Here is a 20,303-nt window from a genome sequence, read left to right as displayed (position 1 = left end):
GGAAATTTTCGTCTAGATATTGACGAACAATCAAGGCATAATCTGGAGGAGCACGTCCTATTAGAATATCAAATGACCTTCATCCTTTTGCTTATTCAGATCAGCGATTTTCACTGCACTAAATTGGGGGAGTGGCCTTGACGACCACCAGATTTGTCGTCATTTAATTTATTTTTGTGTGGATCCCTAAAAAGTTAAATCTACAGAAAACTACGTGTGTCTTTAGAAGAGGGAAACCCCATCAAATCCACTACCTAACTACGTTCAGTTATTAAAAAAATAAAATTCGTGGTGAATTCAATATTATTGCAGAATGAAATTAATATGAAATTTACATTGATGTGGATTTTCCTCCGGCGAAAATAGATTTTGATGTTTCAAAACATCGAATGTGGAATAATATTCGGATATTCAAACAAATTGAAAGAGATCTCTCAAAATAATTCATTTCATTGCGAATATAAATAAAAACGGAGGTAAAACAATGAGCCATCACCTGAACACAGCTGAATTTTTACATCACTAGTCCAGTCTGTAAATACAAATACAGTTTATATTCGCCCTCGAACATTGATTTAATTTTCGTGCCTTCGAGAAATCGACAAAAAAATTACGAAAGCATCTCGTGAAAAAACTGATAGTGATCACTTCAATCGTTTAACTCAACTCCAGTTTTTTTCGTGAAAAAATTTATCGTATCAACAAACATGAACGTTGATTATACGGAGACACAAAAATTTCAAATATTTATGCTCGGATCGTAAAAAGTAATGATTCAGGATGTTGGCAACTCCAACATAACTTGAATATGAAACATCCTCAACATAAAAAACAACGAAAGGAAGAAGCATAAAACTATTTTACTGCTCCGTGGCGATAAAATTTTAGCATCGTTCCTTTTTACTTCTGATCATTTCAATTGTAAATCACTACATATTATAAAGCAAAATCCCACCGCCGGGTTTGTCTGTCTAAACGAGATAAACTCAAAAACACCGTTTATGTGGAATGAACTTTCTGAGAACGTATCACATGAAGAAATAGTTCTACGTAGCATTCAACAGAAATCTATTATTAGGGAGATCCTTCCGACTGCGCCATTTTTAGATTTTTCTACATCATTAGCTAGTATTCATTGAGTGATGTATTATCAATCAATATGAGAAATACTTCCAGGGTGGATTAATTATAATCAACAAACCAAGATGCATATAATATATCATCCATATACCGAAGCAAAATGTTTCAATTGTCTACCTTCTTTTATCAAAACACAGAAAACTGATAAATGTAACCAATATCATTGAAAAAACGCAAAAAACTAGTCACCATTCTTAATATTCTTAAAAATAGATAATGGTAGATCCTATTGTCAAGATGTCAAGCTCGATTGAACGGCAACTTTAATGTAAATCATCATCAAGTCTTTTTGCAATAATATTCACCGTGATACAAGCTAGAGTAGCTAATTTTTCAAAAGATATCCTATTTTGTATTTTTTTTAGGTGTTATCATGCTCTTCGCTTATTCGATGATGGGCAGAACTCTTTGCTCTGGAAAACCACCATTTGACAACGATTCAACTTCTACCCAACAGGTGAGTCACGTGATGGAATCGCTGTTATTTAAGGTTAATTTCCACTAAGAACAAACTTCATTTCTAACAGAGGAAATAATGCAATATTGATCGCGAAGATCATTTTGATTTTTATTTGTAAAATCTGGCTCGAAGGACCATTATATTCATTGAATACGGCCAGAAGGACCATTTACTGAAAGTGTTCAATTAATTTGTTCTGGTGAACTATACGAATGAAACAAAAAAAGAACCGGAGAAGAAAAATCCGCATCCCAAAGCGATTCTCTTGCAATAGCGTTTTCGCCGGAGTTTCGCATGATGCCTATCGATTCGGATCAACAGTTCGTCCCTAATTTCCTTCTATCGGACAAAATGAACTATTTCTCGAACAAGCAACAGTCATTTCTCTAATTCCTTTCGTTCGGCATTCCGATTACGTGAACTGAAAGTTAACACGCTCATTTGGCGGTTTCTACTTCAATCAGCATTCGCTTTTCCAACCGGTTCATTAGAGGTGTATAGCATGGGATGAATTGCGAGATTTCCTCGGATAATAATAGTAATAATAAATTAGGTAACCCTGAAGGGCAAATAATTGGTCGCAACTATTTGAAAAGGTTTTGGGTAGATCCTACCGACTGCGCCATTTTAGGTGTTTTTTTTTTAATTATCAATAACTAGTATTAAATGGTGTTGTGTATTATTAATCAGTAAAAGAAATACTTCCGGGATGGATTATAATCAACAAACCAAGGTGAATATAATAGTATTTAATTCATATACTGGAGCAAAATTTTTCAATTGTCTTCCTTCTTGTATACTTCTTGTATAACTTTCAGCCTTGTATAACTCAATCCTCATGGCTCTCAGACTGAGATCAAAAGTGCTCCTCTCGATCGAAATGAAATCTCAAAATATCTCGCGTTTTTTACGTGAAAATTTCTCCTGGATATTTAATTATTAATTCCTTCAGTCAGCTTTCGTCAAAAGAAGAAGGAATTTATATTAATTACGAGATAATTATCTAAGCGCTATGTTTTATAATTCCATCAAGATAATGTTATGGAAGTAGACGTTTATACGCGATGTGGAAAGTACAAAAAGTTTTTTTTTAATTTGTCAAGGAAACCTTTTAGATTTATTTGCAACGATATCATATATGATATTTAGGAGGCCAAGTATTGATCTGAATACTAGCGCATTCACCAAAACGTGCGTATTGTTTATCCGCCAAATAATACTAATAATTGAATTTTGAATCACCAGCATTGTTTTGTCCATCCTATTCATAATATTCCTTTGAAATGAATGTCGTTTATTCACATTAAAATATCTCTCGTAACAAAAACCAAGTTGTGAACGAATTTCTTCATTCGCATAGCTTTTTGCAAGGCTTATGTGCAGCATTCTTTATAAAATTAGTCAGGTTTGCGATATTCATAATCATGACGATTCAATACTTTATTTGTAATATTTGAAAACGTCATGTTGGAATCTTTCACTTCAATGAAAAGGACAGAACATTGATGAACTGGGTCATTCACACCATTGTTGAAGAGAAATTGAGCATGTTAGTGTTGGCAAAACATCGACATAATAGTATTCGATAGTATGTGCTATAGATATCTATAGTTTCCAATAATTCAACATCTGTCAAATGTCATTTGTCATTAAATATAAGTCAAATTATCTAAGAACAATTCGTTCAGGCCAGTCTCAACTCCCTACACAGTAGGTTAATGGGCGGAAACCTATCAGAAAACAACTACTCCCCTGGCTAATACCACGAAGGGCGTTGGATTATATCCGACGAGTGTCAGTGCAGGATTCTTCACAGAAGTTATTCCTGCATATGCTGTTGACGATACAACTGCCGCAATAAATTCTCAATTATTGGAACACACTTGCAGACCGGTTTCGGGCTGTTTGGCCACTCGTCAGTGCAAGGTAGTGTATATCATCAACATGAAGTCGATGATTTCCGATAATTGAAAATCGAATTCCGTCAGATTATCATTCCTCGAACTCGAACAAATGTCAAACATTTACTATCTGCTGGACTTTAGCTTCCAGCTGATCGATGGCATTGTTGATTTGCTCTCATTATTTTTTCAGTAGTTACCAATTTGAATTTCTACAAACGAACGAACCTATAAACATCATGCTTATCGACGTTATAGTTTATTTTTTGTCGTTTGTATCATTTTGTTATTTAAAAAATGGAAAATGGAACTACGAATCTTGATTTCAAAAACTACACCTCAACGATTTGATCTCCACGAACTTTATTTGAAAAATATATCACAAAATGTTTCGCTTAAAAAAGCTAATGTCCGTAACAGGGATACCACACCCTGTTACAGTCTCTTTGATTTTTTAAATCATGACAACTTTGTTAAAGCGAAAGATAAAGTAATATACCCAATTTCATCGGACTAAACAAGAAGTTAAATATTTGATACGGAAAAAATAAACGTTCAAAGTTTATCAACTGACCGGGATCACTTGTCGAGACCCCTCAAATATTAAAAAGGTAACCTCAAAAGTTAGCTGATGTATAACACTCAGTGGAATAGTGCGAGATAAGATTTCAAAGGTAGAGATTTCTTTTGGGACCCCCAAAGTAGACAGTTGAACATCTCCCGGGTAATAGCGAAGTTGTTGGTTTTCATCGATTTGACCTTGAACAAACTGGGAAAGAAGTAACAATGAAGAGCATGTATCATTTGATTTATTTGCTTGTGGTGAACTGAGATACCTCTTTCCTGAATTTCTTTCTGGGTTATTCAGCTTATGTTTTCTCTGTTGCTTCTCCGTTGAGTAATAGATAGAATATGTGATGAATGTATGAACTGCGAAACAACTATTTTCAACTGGTTTCGTATTCGAGAGCAGTTGAAAATTTGAGGAAATTAAGATGATATGCCCATAACTACGGGTAGAGTTTTTTATTGAAAATAATACCTAGATGCTTCACTTCCACTGCGAATGGAATAACCTTAACTTTGAAAAAGTTGAAGTTGAATCATTCGAATTCCTCTACCTGGTGATGGAAACTATCATAGTTTCGCTGGGGTTTACAGACATCTGCTCTCTCTGATGTCAACTCTGTGCATCTGTACAAACTTGCATATCAACCAACTAGTAATCTCTCAAATCTAAGACTTAGTTCCAACATCAGCGCTCTCTAGTGTCAACGTTCTTTGGAACGTTTGTCAAGCTTATGCAGACAACTGCATAAGCTTGACAAAGACAAGCGGTCTCAGAACATTTTTGTAAGTAAGACAAATCATAAAATTAGTCCTCGTACATCTGAGAGATGAATTTCTCTGAACTCTTTCGACTTCGAATTCGAACTTTCAAAGATATAAAAAAATGAAGACGATCTTCAGAAAGCATCGGGAACTGAGGTCGGTAACAATACCTTTGTACACCAGATATCATCAGGGGTTTGTTTTTTAATGGGTTCAAAAGTTTAGAATTGTCGATTTTGTATTATAAAGAAATTCAATTTTGATTTTTAATTGCAAACAGTTGTTGAAACATACTACTTTATGTTGCCATTTCGGTATGAATTGCATTATCGTGTTAATGCCAACTTGGTGAGAATATTTTTAATTCTGGTGAAGAAAAAGTGTACACAGAGTGTGTCTATTTGCCAGGAATCTAATTCAATTATAGCTCATAATTTCGTGAAATTTGGACCCAATTTTTCTGGAACATTGCACCAGCACGTGGATTCCACTCGTTGCGATATGGAACACAAATCAAACGTGCTCCATTTCATTGTTTACGGCCATTCGTGACCGCAACGATCACTATCTGACGTGAGTAATCGCTTTCAGTGGGAAAGTATATTTGAGAAGTAGTCGACGTTACATTCGGGTCACTATTGGAGCATGGAAACATTAGAAATCTACAGGTGGCTAGTTTGACCGCATCGCTTTCCAGGTATTGCTTTATTCTGAAAGGTCAAATATTGAGAAAAAAATTGGTTTGAGGTTTGTTAATACTCGCAACAAATACAAACAATGGTAGAACCATATTTACTCAAAAAATATGCATCTCACGCCACCAAGAAAAATCACCGCCCACTAATCTTACTATATAATCCACACACAATGGTAGACGTTACTTTTCGATAGGATATTATTAAATGAATACTGGAACAGCTCAACAATCACAAAGCGTGACAATTTAATAGCCTCACAACTATCTAATCGTGATCAAGCTTATGGACTAGTTACAATGCATGACCATTTGTCTGACATCTTCTGACTCACGTAGTTAAAATGATAGATGAATCTTCTATATAGTAATGGAGTACTATTTATCTCATATTGTTATTTCAGTTAGTGACTATTCCAGAAAAAAAATCCGCTTTCGCTCCAAGAAAACATCAATTATTGCAGTTGTTTTCCTAGAGTTCTGCACCTCCACCTTACGGCAATGGTCACTTTGAATATTATGTGAGAGCAATAATAGAAAAAATGAGAGAAGAAGAAGATATCTGTTTTTCAAGGGGACCATTGCCGCAAGATAGCGCTGCAAAACATATGACAGTGTGTGACATTTTAAAAGTTCTCCATTAAACTCTTTTCATCACTGGTATTATGTAAACATTTACTGTCACGATTTTCCCTAAAAGTTTTCCCCAAAAGAAGTATAACCTCAAAACATGTTTGAAACCTTCACAAAATACAATTGTGAAAGTTACCCTGTAATTACTTTCTGGAAAATGAATAGAGATAAATTGACTCCTTTCTCATTCCCTCGCCAACTAAAACAGTTAATAACCGGTTACAGTTTGGCACGTGTTCCTGCAACACGAACTAAGACAGGAAACTCATCCAGCCTCGTGTTTCCCGGCATATGGAGGATAATATCGTCACTGAATCGTGCACCGCCTTATCGGTGACATTCCGCTTCCTTGGAAAAGTTCCATCGCCTCTGAAAAACGAGTCGAGCTTTAAGGGCGTAAAAAGGAAAAATGTGTTGCGAACAGATAATTTCAAAACGGTTCGAAACGTTTTTGTTGGCAACTTTATAAAGTTTGCTTGAATCTAATAACTGTGGAAAAAGTTGACGGCAAAGGGAGATGGGTTGGGTATGAATTATTTTCGGTCTGATTACCACGAGAAGTTTTCCTGGGATGACGTACTTACCTATCGAAAATAATAGAATTTCTGGGATAATTTGGAAGGCTGGGTGATTTCGATCGGTTACTATATCGATGGGTCAAACATTTGGAAAAGATATACTTTGAGAGAAACTAATGGAAGTCCCGAGGCTGGACAGAAATGCTCACCTTAATATACAGCGGTGGCTAGGGATAAACAGAAATGTCCACCCCAATCTACCGCTCAGAATGAGGCTGAACATAGCAGATCACCTCGTGACGCAACACAAAGGCCAAGGCGTAAGCGCATTTGCACCGAGGCCAAAAGAAGAAAGAGAGCGAAGAGGCAGAATGGCAGCAACTATAAGTGCACCCTCTTCCTCTTCCACTCCACCTCCAAATGTTACACCCATGCGCAATCCCTGGGAAGCTGGTGCCGAAAAAATATCTGGCGATGACCAGTAAAAATATACGCTTAACAGTAGGATTTCCAACTGGCCACTGTGAACTAAGGAAACGCCTCCATAATATGAGGATCTATGGAGGATGTGTCAACAGAAATTATCGTCAATAAGAGAGTGTGTGTTCGGCGAGTCTTGGCCCTCCCTACTCTAAAGATACAGATACATATAACCCTTCCTCTTGAATCCTTCTATCTGTTAAAAAAACCCGCATCAAAATCCGTTGGGCAGTTTTGAAGATCGGAGCATATATAGGGACAGACAGCAGGAAGCGACTTTATTTTATATTATGTAGTGGTTCGTTCATATGATCATTCATTCAACAATGTGTATCATTATTATTATTGTATATATCAGGTTTTATCCTACTAAAACCAAGAGTATTATTATATACGCAATTATACTTATTTCAGCAGGTACATTAACCGTCGTGAACTAAACCATTAGAATCACCTCTTCTGCAAAGCTGTAAAAGAAACAATCGCCATAATGGATATTGTGAAACCACCTCCATTTCTTCGGCTAATTTAATTGCAGGCAATTTCGTACTAGGAGTTGACATCAAAAAGCACATAAAATTAATGGATATGAAATTGTCCATTCGTCTATACTTCAGTCGGAACTACGTCATTAACTGGAAATACGGCCTCCTGTACCCTTTTCAGAGGATCTGTCGTTACGACAAATAGGTATTTACCTTGAGAATGTAAGTTGTATTCTCTGTTGGGTTGAATCAGGGTGTAATACAATTAGATATTTCACTTTTATACATGGGGCGAGTTTTCGTGGATACTCATCATTCTTTGGAACTGATGTACACGGTGTTTCCAATAACATAATAGTATTAAATGAGGTTATTTGTGTTGTTCCGTTCATGTGTGTTCTCACTAGTAGCAAGGGAAGAGTTGGTCACCTTTGGCAGAGCCCCGTATCACCAGAGGAAGGCTAGTTACAATGAGGTTTCGCCCGGTTCCTCAAGGGGATCGTTCGTGACCGCATACCACCCTGCGACCATTCAGCTGTCGGCACGATTCCTCAAACCTTAGCTTGGGTAGGCTTATCCACGGTGGCATGGTTTGTAAAGGCTTTTGGGGGTTTCAATTCCCCTCACCCTACTTATTTCTGCCACTGACCAGGAGTCCGGCGACCCCCTCCGTAAGGCTCCATTGGCTTCTCGGACAAGGCCTCCAGCCCCCTGGTTGTTCCCCTATCCACCACCTGGGGACGCGCCCGATAGGTAGCCCAACCCACGGGAAGGTGGATATCACATTTGGCGCCCAACGTGGGGCGCTTATTAAAATACTCTATAGTTGACCACTGAGCTGCAAGCCACTGCTTGCTTGCATAGAAATTTTCAGGCCAATATGACGAAAGGGACTGACATTCTCTCATTATTGATTTCCTCAAATCAAAATAACAAAGACCGACAGAAGGCCATAGACAATATTAAGTTGCAAGTCTATATAACATTCGCCGACCTTTTAAAGTTATCGGATTAACTTATAATGTGAAGTCTTCATTACATACATATAAACTCACTAATCAGGCGTGCTTATGGTCGACCGAGAAAGTTAGATATACGTACTCTCAGAGGCACTATCTCAAGAGAAAATTAGAGATAACTTTAAGTAATGCGATTATTTTGTACAATTTCAATTACTATTTCCCTTGATTAAAGGTTTACATTCAATTTACATATATCTCCTGTAGACGGTCCTGTCGTCCGTAGAAAGAATTGCGGCACACGTTAAGCCTTTCTGTTCGAATAGATTGCTTTTGGCAGATTTCTCTGGATATGTCAGAGGCAATTATCCCAAGGCAAAGTTGGGTCAAGGTTTTTCCGATGAGGGATCACAGAGAGAACAGAAAGTTTCAGTTTTATCAGGAGATCCGTTTTCCCAATTGATTTCATTGATGCTGGAGGAAATTGCGATACTTAGATGCTGATCAGGAGATGATTTTTCTTCAAATAGGAAAAGCTGGCTTTGAATGTGTGACTTTTCACAAAAATCGGTTAGATCACGCGATCTTCTACTCAGTTAACACTTTGAGTAAAAACTATTTGTGAATTTTTGAATATCTTGGCAGAGGTCTTCAGGTTTTTAAATCTGACGTTTCGTCTACTACTGCGATAGTAGGTTACAGATCGGATTGGGATAATCTTAGAAACACGACGTGAAACCAGTATTTATTAAAAAAACATCAGAGAAAGTTGAAGTTGGTAGAAGTATTTCGTCTGTGGCTCAAGAGTATATTGAATAGTCACCCTATAAGGAATTTAAAACAGTAGACTGTTCAAACCACTGACGAGAAATCGGGGACATTTTCCCCAAAATTTCCCTCGTAATACACAGATGCAGTTCTCAATTCTTCATGTTGAGAATAATGGACGCGAGCGGATGCTGAATTTTGATGACCCCGTTCATCCTCGCTGCAGTCTAACAGATGAGAGGTGTCAAACTCGTGAAACTAACCGCAAACACTCCAATTTACATAATTGAGTATTTGAAAGCGTTAAAATCAATATTGTAAATTGTCGTCGTCTTCCTGTTTCAGCAGGGGGGTGGTTTTAACAGTCGTGGGGTGCACATGATGGCTATTGTAAATTGAGCATGAATTTATAAACGTAGAGGGTGTTGTAAAAATTACAAACTTGTTCAACTGGTTTCGCATTGCTAATTCGTGCGTAACCACAGAACAACATCAATATAAAGGTGTTCTGTGACCATTTTCAGTTATGGTGTTCTGTGCCAACTCTGGAGACGTGACAAGTGACAGGTTTCGTTGCTTGTAAGCCATCTAACTTGGTGACATTTTTTCAAATCGAAAAACTCCGCAACATCATGGGTGCATGGTGTTTTTCATTATACCCAATGAATAGATGGCGTGACTGTGAATAACCATAAAACTTCCTAGGTGCTCTGGTAATCATTAACATAACACTAGACCATTTAGTAGTCGATGCAGTTGACACCGAAAAAAAAAGTTACATTGAAAATATGGCAACTGACATATGAAAATCTCACCATCTGCTGATTTCTTAAAAGCCTTTCAATTTGTTGCAGAGAAACAAGCTGATCAAAGGTAGGAAACGGGTAGCGTGTATCCTTCTGCTGCTTGCGTTTGTCTTTGCGCTTTGTTGGTTGCCGTATCACCTGATGACCTTGATGGCCGATCTGGGCACTTCAACGGGAGAGCATACGAAACAATCGAAGAGGTATCTACGCCTGCTAGGCCATGCCAACTCTGCATTGAATCCGATAATATACTGCGCCCTCTCCAGGAAATTCAGAAGGTCCATCAAGAATCTGTTCTGCGTAAAGATGACGTTCAAGAGGAGGAGACAGATAGTTAAGGTGAGTTGGAGTCTTTTAGGTACGTTTTTCAGCTATAAGTACACAAAAAAATTGTTCGATAAACGATTAAAAACAGAAAAGCGGCTTATTTGACCAAGAAATTACTTTAACATTACCTGAAAACTATCAACATACAGTTCAAACAAAATGAAATCAGTTGAACGTCTTCGCAGTGGCAATAAAATGCACGGGAAAGCTTACTTTGAATTTAAAATTTCCCACTGTTATGATGTTGTCATCCATAGCATGTTTCCAATCATTTTCCAATACCTTGAGTTTTATTTAGATTTTCAACAGATGACAAGATATTTTTCATCACCAGATCAGAATAGCATGACATGAAATTAGTTGAGAGTATCTCTGTCTATAAAATAATTGTAATAAATATTTCTATCGAAAGGTCGGCAAACAATGTGTTTTATGACTGACATTTCTGAAAAGAACTTGACCTTTGTCTCATATTTGATTCAAATTACGGCACTAAAAGTGACATGAATAATCAAAATCGTAATTGAATCTATCGACAAAGCTTCCCTAACAAAAATGTAATCTTATGCACATAAAAATCACGCTCTTTCAAACGCCAGCATCTGATGAATCTTGTCAAATTTCCGGAAATAACGCAAACTTCTCAGATTGAAGTTATCACAATTACGTAAAGCGTTGGGTTGCGGATTGAGATATGCAGTTTAACAAATTCTATGGTTCAGAAGTGGAATCTCTTTCTCGTTGAGTGCTTTTGGATTCTAATTAAAAGAAGCTCATCGACGAACTCGAACGTCTTATATTCATCTAATTGGATATTTCAACAGAAGGAGTAGAAATTCTCTAGAACCGACAGTTGCGATAATTGCACTTGATTATTACTGAAAATATATTAGTTGCTTGTTTGCAGTGGAAGCAGTTGAGAGGCGGAAAGTGATTTCTCATTTCCAGTATATATAATAATATTTTTTGTTTCCATGGACCTTTCTTGAACATTTCTATTGAATACTACTACATTAGGAAGTTCTGCAGGCGATATAATGAAATAAAATTTAATTTTTATTTTGTAACGATCAGTGTGATACCACAACAATATCCATTCTCTTACATAGACAAATAATCATTTATATTTCTCAATGTATAATTTTCAGGTATTATTTGTAATTTAATTCGAATTTTCCATACAAATTTTGTGTTTTTCTACAAAGAACTCTGTTTATTTTCAGTGGGCTGACAGCAGCGGTTCAGGAACACAGCTGCATTACATGCAACGGCTCAAAAATAGTCCAAACCACATGAACCAACTGAATTTCAACACCAGCAGGCGTCAGTCAAGTCAAAAAACAACGAAAACATTTGCCGTATAAAATAGAAGAACTAAATGTTAGTCACAGAACAATAACATGTTATGTGGAGTCCACGACAAAAGTTATTGTTCTGAGACGTTTTCAGAACAAACAAGTGTTCTGTGGCGTGAGATTTTCAACAGTAAAAAATTTCGACTAGTGGTTTGTAAAAATTCCAATTGAGACAGGGTACTGGTTGCAAACATGGTATAATTTCAAAGGACATACTTCGAAAGCATCCTTAAATTAACTGAGAGTTGATTATTTTGAGAGAATCCTTTATTGAAAAGTAAAACTGTGTAGACTTCAGCTCCAAAGGGGCTGTTTCTTGGAATGGGATTTTTAAAAGTCCTTTTTTTTGTTTACCGATTATAGCAAGAGCTTCAATCGGTCTTTCCTGTTCATGATCTGATATGCACAAATATATATCACTCCTTTTGAAATGACAAGTGATCTTTCAGCAAAAAAATTTTAATTTCCAAAATAATTGTGACTAAAAAAATGTTTCAAACACCAAAAGAGATAAGCTGTGCTTGTTTATAATGTCCAAGATGTGCAAAGGTGAAGCTCCTCTTAATTTTTTCTGTTCCCGAGTATCATCATGGTAAGGTATTTAAATGTCTAGGTTATATCTACAACTTTCAAACTAAAATAAAAACTTGGCGGCAGACAAAATGTTCTTATTCAAAGTATCTAATTTGAAAGAAATGTTTTCAAAAGAAGCAATCAACTTCGAACTGCCTCAAAGAGTTACATTTGTTGAAATTTGAATGGAAGTAGTTTTTATGCATGCTTTCCTAATATAGCCCAGAAAATTTGAAGATCTTGATCTGCCAATATCTCCTCTCCCATAAAACAAAATGTAAGATATCTCAAGAGGCCTCGGAGCGCCAATTAATTTTTGTTGTTTTCTTATAATTTCATGATTTGTATTTTAGAATAATCAAAAATCATTATTTTAAATTTTATTTCAAGTTTCGCCCCAAAAAGTGTGACCTCGAATGTTCCTCAACTCTAGTAAAGTGATGTCACATGACTTGAGAGTAATTAAAGTTCAAAAAATAACCCTTCAAAAATTGATAAGAAACATTGTTGTTTGGTTTCCTATCATGAAAAATACTGTTTTTATGTGGAGACTTCCAATGTTCCATTAGTAATCAGATTTGGAGTATGTGTCAACAGAGATATGAGCAACAAACGAATGAAATTTCGAAGTTACTTGTTTTGTGACAATGAATCTATATTGATTCGATAAGCAGAGATCAGTCTATATTCAGGTAATAACCTACAGATCACAATAGAAAAAAAACAAGTTCAAATATAACAAGTGACAAATTCATTTTGTCGCTTTCATCTGCTGATTGAATCATAATTGACCTTATTAAGTGATGCGACCCCATAGCTGCGGTAAAATAATGACATTTGACATTTGCTATTAAATAAATAACCTATCTTTCTGAGTTCCTTCTGCATTTTCATTTTGGTAAAAGAGATTTTCAGTCATCCTATATAATGTTGGGGTCTCCAGAATGAAGAATCAGCTATAAAGAAAAAAAGGATAGTCTGTCCCAATTATGACCCAAAAATGAAAATGCAGAAGAAAATCAGAAAGATAGGTTATTTATTCATTAGCAAATGTCAAATGTCGTTATTTTACCGCAGTTGGCAACCATGGGGTCGCATCACTTAATCAACGATTGTATGTCCATAATCGTTGTCACTTAATAATGTAAATTAACTAATGGGATAATTTTGAAAAAAAAAGCAATGGAGTGATAACTGATTGTTTATATTATTTTATTACACTACTGTACATAAAAGACCTCAAAACACACCAATCGACAAATTTATATGGAATATTCACCGACGTGAATGTTTTGTTTTCTCAAGCAAGGATACGCTTCTCCGTAGTGTACATACAATTTATTTATGTTTGAATTCCAGTGTAACAATTTATGTAATGAATGTTCATTGTCTGTGATCCTGTAATTTGTTAATAAATGTATTATTTTGGTTGTCACTTTTTTTTTACTGGAAAATGACCCTTTTTCTGCTTTCATTTATAAAATGGCAATAGTTTTATTCAAAGCACCCTTTTTGCCATAAACAGCAACAACCTTGATCTTTAAATTTGGACGTATTTAAAAGAGTTCTTTCCGATAATTAACTTTTTCAATATTGTTAATAGCAACAAATTGTTGCACGCCACTGCTCAGTTGGAATGTATTCGGAACTCTTTCAGTGTTTTCTTACGCTTCTTTTTTGTTAATTGTTTAGTTCTTCTCTGATAAGAGGACTATTACAATTGGGAAATGGTTAAAAATGCTGTTTCTATTTCTCATTTTTATGTTGAAAATGATATCTACATTATTACTAGTAGTGAGTGCCGTAAAGTGTTGTTAAAGAAACAGTGGTTCATACTCACAGACCATATACCTTAGAAGGTTCACGTAGGTTACTTCACCTTGAATCCCTTTTTTAGTACCGATACAAGTCTTAAGATGGCACTGAAAATTTGTTCTTCGGTTTTATGTCACGGACCCACATATATTCTTGTGGTTTGTGATGTATGTAAAAATAAGAAGAACATGTGCATAATATATAAAAAAAGGTCATGTGACTCGTGTTGTTGGTCTGTGGTGTTGTTGTCTGACTGTGTACCCTAGTGATTATTCATTTCGTTATTTTGATTGTTTCACAATGGTTTACCACAACAAATGTTGCGTTCCTTATTGCAAAAGTATATCTAGTATAAGACATGCGTTCCCTAATCCAGATAAAGATATAAATAGGTTCAAGAAATGGATACTGGTAATTAATAACTTGGAACTGATGGAAATGGGCCCAAAAAAAGTTTACGGTTCTAGAAGGCTGTGTGATAGTCATTTTGAGGCAAAATACATTTGTTCTGACTATAATTTTTACATTGTTTTTGGAAATTTCAGCGTATTGTTTAAAGTCCACTCAACACTCAGTATAAAGTGTAGTTTGAGACTCTAAACAATACGCTAAAATTTACAAAAAACATTTGAATAAAATGAATATTCCAACTATATACAACATTTGAATATCCCGCGTCCGTCACAATGATACTGATACAAATCTTCAGATGGCGCTTTTTTCCGTCTCTGTTGTTTAGCATTGCCGTGAACCGTCTAGGGTATATGTCTGTGTTTATACTGCCGTGCTAAAATCAAATGCGGTGTCTACTAGTGACCTAGTATCGATAAATCCAGCGTCAAAGTATTTTGATATTCCTTTGTGTAGAACGATATATTTGATTGAGGAAAGATGACTTCTGATGTAGAATGATATTGAAAATCTAGTGAACAGGAAATTTTTCCAAAAAAATTAATTTTGTTTACTGAAAAGTCAGATCCGGCTTTCATTGTTACAAATATTTGCTGGCTTCCTAAACTATAATGCCGTATCTGCGTCATTTTAGTATTCTGTGTAGTAGATACGGCATCCTCATTTGGCAATCGCAGAGAAATAATCAATAAGGAATGTCGTAAATGAATATTTTTGCACTTACGGGACTGCAAAGTTTCCTCAAGTCCCTCCAAAGAAGAACTCAAGCGACCCATTCAAGAAATAAAGGGAACCGTTGATCAGTTTCATTAATTTTGTATTTTCTTTTCATAAAAAACTGTGAGATTTGGACCATAGAGATAAACTGCGAAATTAAAATTGGACAAAAACCAAGCTCTCGAAAAGTATTGATTTGATTTTTCTTGATAAATATTGTCTACTACTATATATCAATTTCAACTGTCCATATGCTCTGCGAATTAGTTCATTCACATGTTTTTCGAAACAAAGATTCTCATCTATAATGACTTGCAAACCGATAGCTGTAGCCTAACATGCTCTCAACAAAGAAGGCATTCTAATCATCCATTCAGAGTAACACTAATACTCCATAAAACTCAAAATGACTATCCAAAGTATATACAAAGGTAATAGAAATCCAAATAATGGGGATAATTTCAATAGGAAACAGGCAATGAGCATTAATAAAATCTGGCTACCTGTCTTTAGTTGTACGAACAAGGTCGGGTAATCCACCAATAATAAAATAAAACCAGAGTCAAATATCAGCATTGTAGTTACCGCATTCGGAACGGAAACAACAACTCGGGTACTGCGACAGTTACCTTTCACCTTTGATATCTACCGCAGTAGTAGACGTAACGTCGGGCATAAAACCTGCAGACCACGGCCAAAAAAACCGGAAAATAGCTTTCACTGTTATCTCTGGCTGTGAAAGTTTGCATTTTTTGATTTTATCGTTTTCCAACGACTGAAAGTAATAAATATAAATAACGCGTTGAGCCATTCACATTGTAAATCTCACCACTTGCGGTAGATACTTCTTCAGAAAAGGTCTATCGATTCCAGATTTGGAAAGATTGACGCCTGCAAAGGAAGAAACTTTGCACGGCCTTGAGTTCAAGCATGTACTACATATTTTCAATAATTCCCAAATCTGTAAAAATTCCTTGTCACAGAATCTAAATGAAAGCTCATCAAATTTATCTGAGAATTATCTGTTATCTGAATGTAGAGTTATAAAAAACAACAAATCTGCCATATTGATGCACATGGTTTTGAATTCGCAAAATTGCCTGGTATGTCTTTTCTACTGGAAGTTTATCACTGGATTCTTGCTTATTGTCAATTTCTGTAAAAATGCCTGGAAAGCTTCAAGTGGGAGATCGAGTAAGTATAGACAATAAAAAACTGGTGGAGAAAGGAAGAAAAAATTGAATAAACCAATTGAAATTCTTTACTCAAGTGGGTAACTAATAATGAAATAATGAAAATAGGTATTATGAATACACTGACTTTCCTTGATAATAATTAAGTAATTTTCACAATAAATTATTTTCAACTACTTACTAACTAAATCACTTGGATCCGTACAATGTATATTATGTAACAGTAGATGATAACAAAACTTAATTAGATAAATGATTATATCTGATTGAACAGGTTGATTTTGAGAAAAATCAATTATTATACAATGCTCAGAAAACTAAATTATATAAACGATTAAATCAGGAAACACATAGATTTTGAAAAAATGAAATAAAACACAATATTACTTCTAAGAAAACAGGCAATTTATAAATACGTCAATCGGCATTCATGCCAAAACTTGATCAGATAAATGCTGGTAAAAAAGTTGATTCCGAAGAAACGATCACAATATTTAGTTTTTTAGAGGTTAATGTTCAACTAGTTACATAATTTCTACATATATGACCATGTAATGTTTTTGGGGATAATAATGAACATACACAAACGGTTTTTCGCCAATATAAACTTTTTTGTGTCTTTTCAAACCACTACACTCACTGAATGACAAACAGCAAAAATGGTTTTTTTGGCAGTGTGAATTTTTTCATGTCTTTTCAAATGACTACATTCACGGAATGATTTAGAACAGATTCTACACTGAAACGCTTTTTCTCCAGTATGAATTCTTAAATGTCTTTTCAAATGACTACATTCACGAAATGATTTAGAACAGATTTTACACTGAAACGCTTTTTCACCAGTATGAATTCTTTCATGTCTTTTCAAATGTCTACATTCACGGAATAATTTAGCGCAGATTTTACACTGAAACAGTTTTTCACCAGTATGTATTTTTTCATGTCTTTTCAAAGTACCATATACATTGAATGATTTGGAACAGATTTTACACTGAAATAATTTTTCACCTGTATGAATTTTTTCATGTACTTTCAAATGACTACTTTTACTGAATGATTTGGAACAGATTTTACACTGAAATAATTTTTCACCAGTATGAATTTTTTCATGTCTTTTCAAAGTACCATATACATTGAATGATTTGGAACAGATTTTACACTGAAATAATTTTTCACCAGTATGAATTTTTTCATGTACTTTCAAATGACTACTTTTACTGAATGATTTGGAACAGATTTTACACTGAAATAATTTTTCACCAGTATGAATTTTTTCATGTACTTTCAAATGACCACTTTGACTGAATAATCTGGAGCAGATTTCACACTGAAATGGTTTTTCACCAGTATGAATTCTTTCATGTCTTTTCAAATGGCTACATTCACGGAATGATTTGGAGCAGATTTTACACTGAAATGATTTTTCACCAGTATGAATTTTTTCATGTACTTTCAAATGACTACTTTTACTGAATGATTTGGAACAGATTTTACACTGAAATAATTTTTCACCAGTATGAATTCTTTCATGTACTTTCAAATGACTACTTTTACTGAATGATTTGGAACAGATTTTACACTGAAATGGTCTTTCGCCAGTATGAACTTTCTCATGGGATTTCAAATAACTATTTTCAATGAAAGATTTAGAACAGATTTTACACTGAAAGGGTTTTTCACCAGTATGAATTCTTTCATGTATTTTCAAATAACTTTTGCGACAGAATGATTTAGAGCAGATTTTACACCGAAAAGGTTTTTCGCCAGTATGTATTTTTTCATGTCTTCTCAAAGTACCACATTGATTGAATGATTTGGAACAGATTTTACACTGAAATAATTTTTCACCAGTATGAGTTTTTTCATGTCTTTTCAAATTGCTACTTACAATGAATGATTTGGAGCAGATTTTACACTGAAATGATTCTTCACCAGTATGAGTTTTTTCATGACCTTTCAAATTACTACATAGACAGAATGATTTAGAGCAGATTTTACACTGAAATGGTTTTTCGCCAGTATGAATCATTTCATGTTTCTTCAAATCACTATTTCTGATGAATGATTTAAAACAGATTTTACACTGAAGCAGCATTTTGCCAGTATGAATTTTTTCATGTCTTTTCAACATATTTTCATTGATAATCTCCCCTTCCTTATCAACAATTGTTTCTTCTTGGGTTTCAAATAGAGGGATTCCAGGATCTATAAAAAATAGTTTTATGAAGAGAGGATACTTATTTCAGTACATAGTTACATTTATAATCGGTCACAAGAAACATCATTTTCAAATCAAAATATTTTTAAAAAATGGACTTTTCAGTTGAAATGTCTCAGATTTCAATATTAACAAGGATTTTCACCAGTATCAATAATGAGCCACTTCTCAAACCTTTCATATATGACATCCCTTTGAGTACACAAAAAAAGAATAAACTATACCTCTGAACCTCATCAATTTGTTTATCCAAAAATCTATTGAAAACATTTTTCACAGAACAGAACAAAAATTGTCTCTCGAAGAAAGTGTTTCTAACCAATTTAGTATCATCAAGAGACGACTTAATACTATGGTCAACTGATGATGTTAATATTATCCATGATAATAATTACACAATCTTCACACAAGAAGTTAAATCAGTAATGTATATAAGAAGAATATACTAGGTAGAATTCGGTTCGTATTAAACACTTTCAGTGAAACATGTAACTCGGTTTCGTAGACTGTTCTGTGGAAATCTCACAATAAGGTGTTACTTCAATCATCTCAGTCATTGTAGCGCAGTTCTACAGATATAATTTTTTACTAAGATTTGGAACAAAATTTTGTTGAAAACATATGTTTTTGGCACCCATTGACATTTCGGGTTCTTTCTTCTCAAACCTTTACTAAAATATATGTTACCTGAAGTAAGTTGTTTCAAATCCAGAGTCATGTCTTCTCCTTGCATAGCATTTGACCCGTTCTGGCATTGGCAGTTGTAACAGAATTTTGAATGATCAGGGCTGAAGAAATCAGTTGGACTAAGCAAACATCCTCCACACGCCTCACAATGTGAGGCTTCTTTTACTTCTTCCAAGTACCTTTCAGATTTCAAATCATGATCAACAATATCAATGAGATCTTCACTTTTAACTTGTTTTGGCTCTAATTCATATTTCGTGATCATTCTTTGGACTGCATTACAATCCTCCTCCTCTTCCTCCTCTTTAATTAGTCTTCCACAATTATCACTAGTCATTATCTAGTTCAATTTTCAAAATATATGTAGGAGCAACGTGGATTTGTTTGTCACCTTTTATCTTTGAGTCACTTTACTCACTATCTGAATAATTAATCTGAACTGTGAATAATACTAGTATGGTAAATGTAAACACTATAACACTAATGAAAATGAAGAGTAGACCAGATAACTATTATAACCAAGCTTTGTGGAGTAGAGACTTGACTACTACTAACTAGTAGGCATATGGCCACAGAACACCCTAACCACAGTTTTTTGTATACAGAAATACTGTGCTAGTAGTCTACTAGTAGCAGTGCTGCCAACCTCGAAGATCTGCAGGACCGTACTTACCGAGAGAAATTACCGTATTTTGAATCAAATTACCGTACACATAGAAAATGTATATATTAGCGACTTAAATAATTTTAAATAAGAAGTTATTCCGAACTATGATATTTTTGAAATGAAAGAAAAACAAGAAGTCATTTATTTAGTTTAAATAAAAAAAA

At 34.8% G+C, this 20,303-nt stretch overlaps 2 protein-coding genes across 2 annotated transcripts in view; one reads left to right on the top strand and one right to left on the bottom strand.

Annotated features, from left to right (window-relative positions):
- LOC111506419 (tachykinin-like peptides receptor 86C) overlaps positions 1-13,861 on the top strand; it is a 62,996-nt gene extending 49,135 nt beyond the window's left edge. Inside the window, exons 5-7 of the mRNA XM_023161484.2 lie at positions 1,506-1,597; positions 10,225-10,515; positions 11,727-13,861. Coding sequence (XP_023017252.1) covers positions 1,506-1,597; positions 10,225-10,515; positions 11,727-11,867 — 524 coding nt within the window. The 3' untranslated portion in view covers positions 11,868-13,861. The remainder of the gene's footprint in view (positions 1-1,505; positions 1,598-10,224; positions 10,516-11,726) is intronic.
- A 1,502-nt stretch (positions 13,862-15,363) lies between these two features.
- On the bottom strand, positions 15,364-20,082 carry LOC141485141 (uncharacterized). The gene is made up of 2 exons (XM_074181253.1): positions 19,473-20,082; positions 15,364-18,772 (listed from the first exon to the last, which is right to left on the bottom strand). The coding sequence occupies exons 1-2, from the start codon at positions 19,807-19,809 to the stop codon at positions 17,190-17,192; spliced, it is 1,920 nt and encodes a 639-aa protein (XP_074037354.1). The 5' UTR covers positions 19,810-20,082; the 3' UTR covers positions 15,364-17,189.
- Positions 20,083-20,303: the final 221 nt, after the last annotated feature.

The sequence above is a fragment of the Leptinotarsa decemlineata genome, unplaced genomic scaffold (genome assembly GCF_025532065.1).
Source record: "Leptinotarsa decemlineata unplaced genomic scaffold, Ldec_3_MD MMD2_tig00026307_RagTag_RagTag, whole genome shotgun sequence".
Classification (NCBI taxonomy): domain Eukaryota; kingdom Metazoa; phylum Arthropoda; class Insecta; order Coleoptera; family Chrysomelidae; genus Leptinotarsa; species Leptinotarsa decemlineata.
Note: the sequence above shows the minus strand (reverse complement) of the source record. Positions and strands in the feature narration are given on the sequence as shown.

Bases quoted from the DNA above. Each gene is read 5' to 3' on its own strand.
- LOC141485141 (XM_074181253.1), bottom strand. From the start codon at position 19,809: ATGACTAGTGATAATTGTGGAAGACTAATTAAAGAGGAGGAAGAGGAG. The intron at 18,773-19,472 runs GTAACATATATT...TATTTTTTATAG, and splicing joins TTTGAAACAACTTACTTCAG to ATCCTGGAATCCCTCTATTT.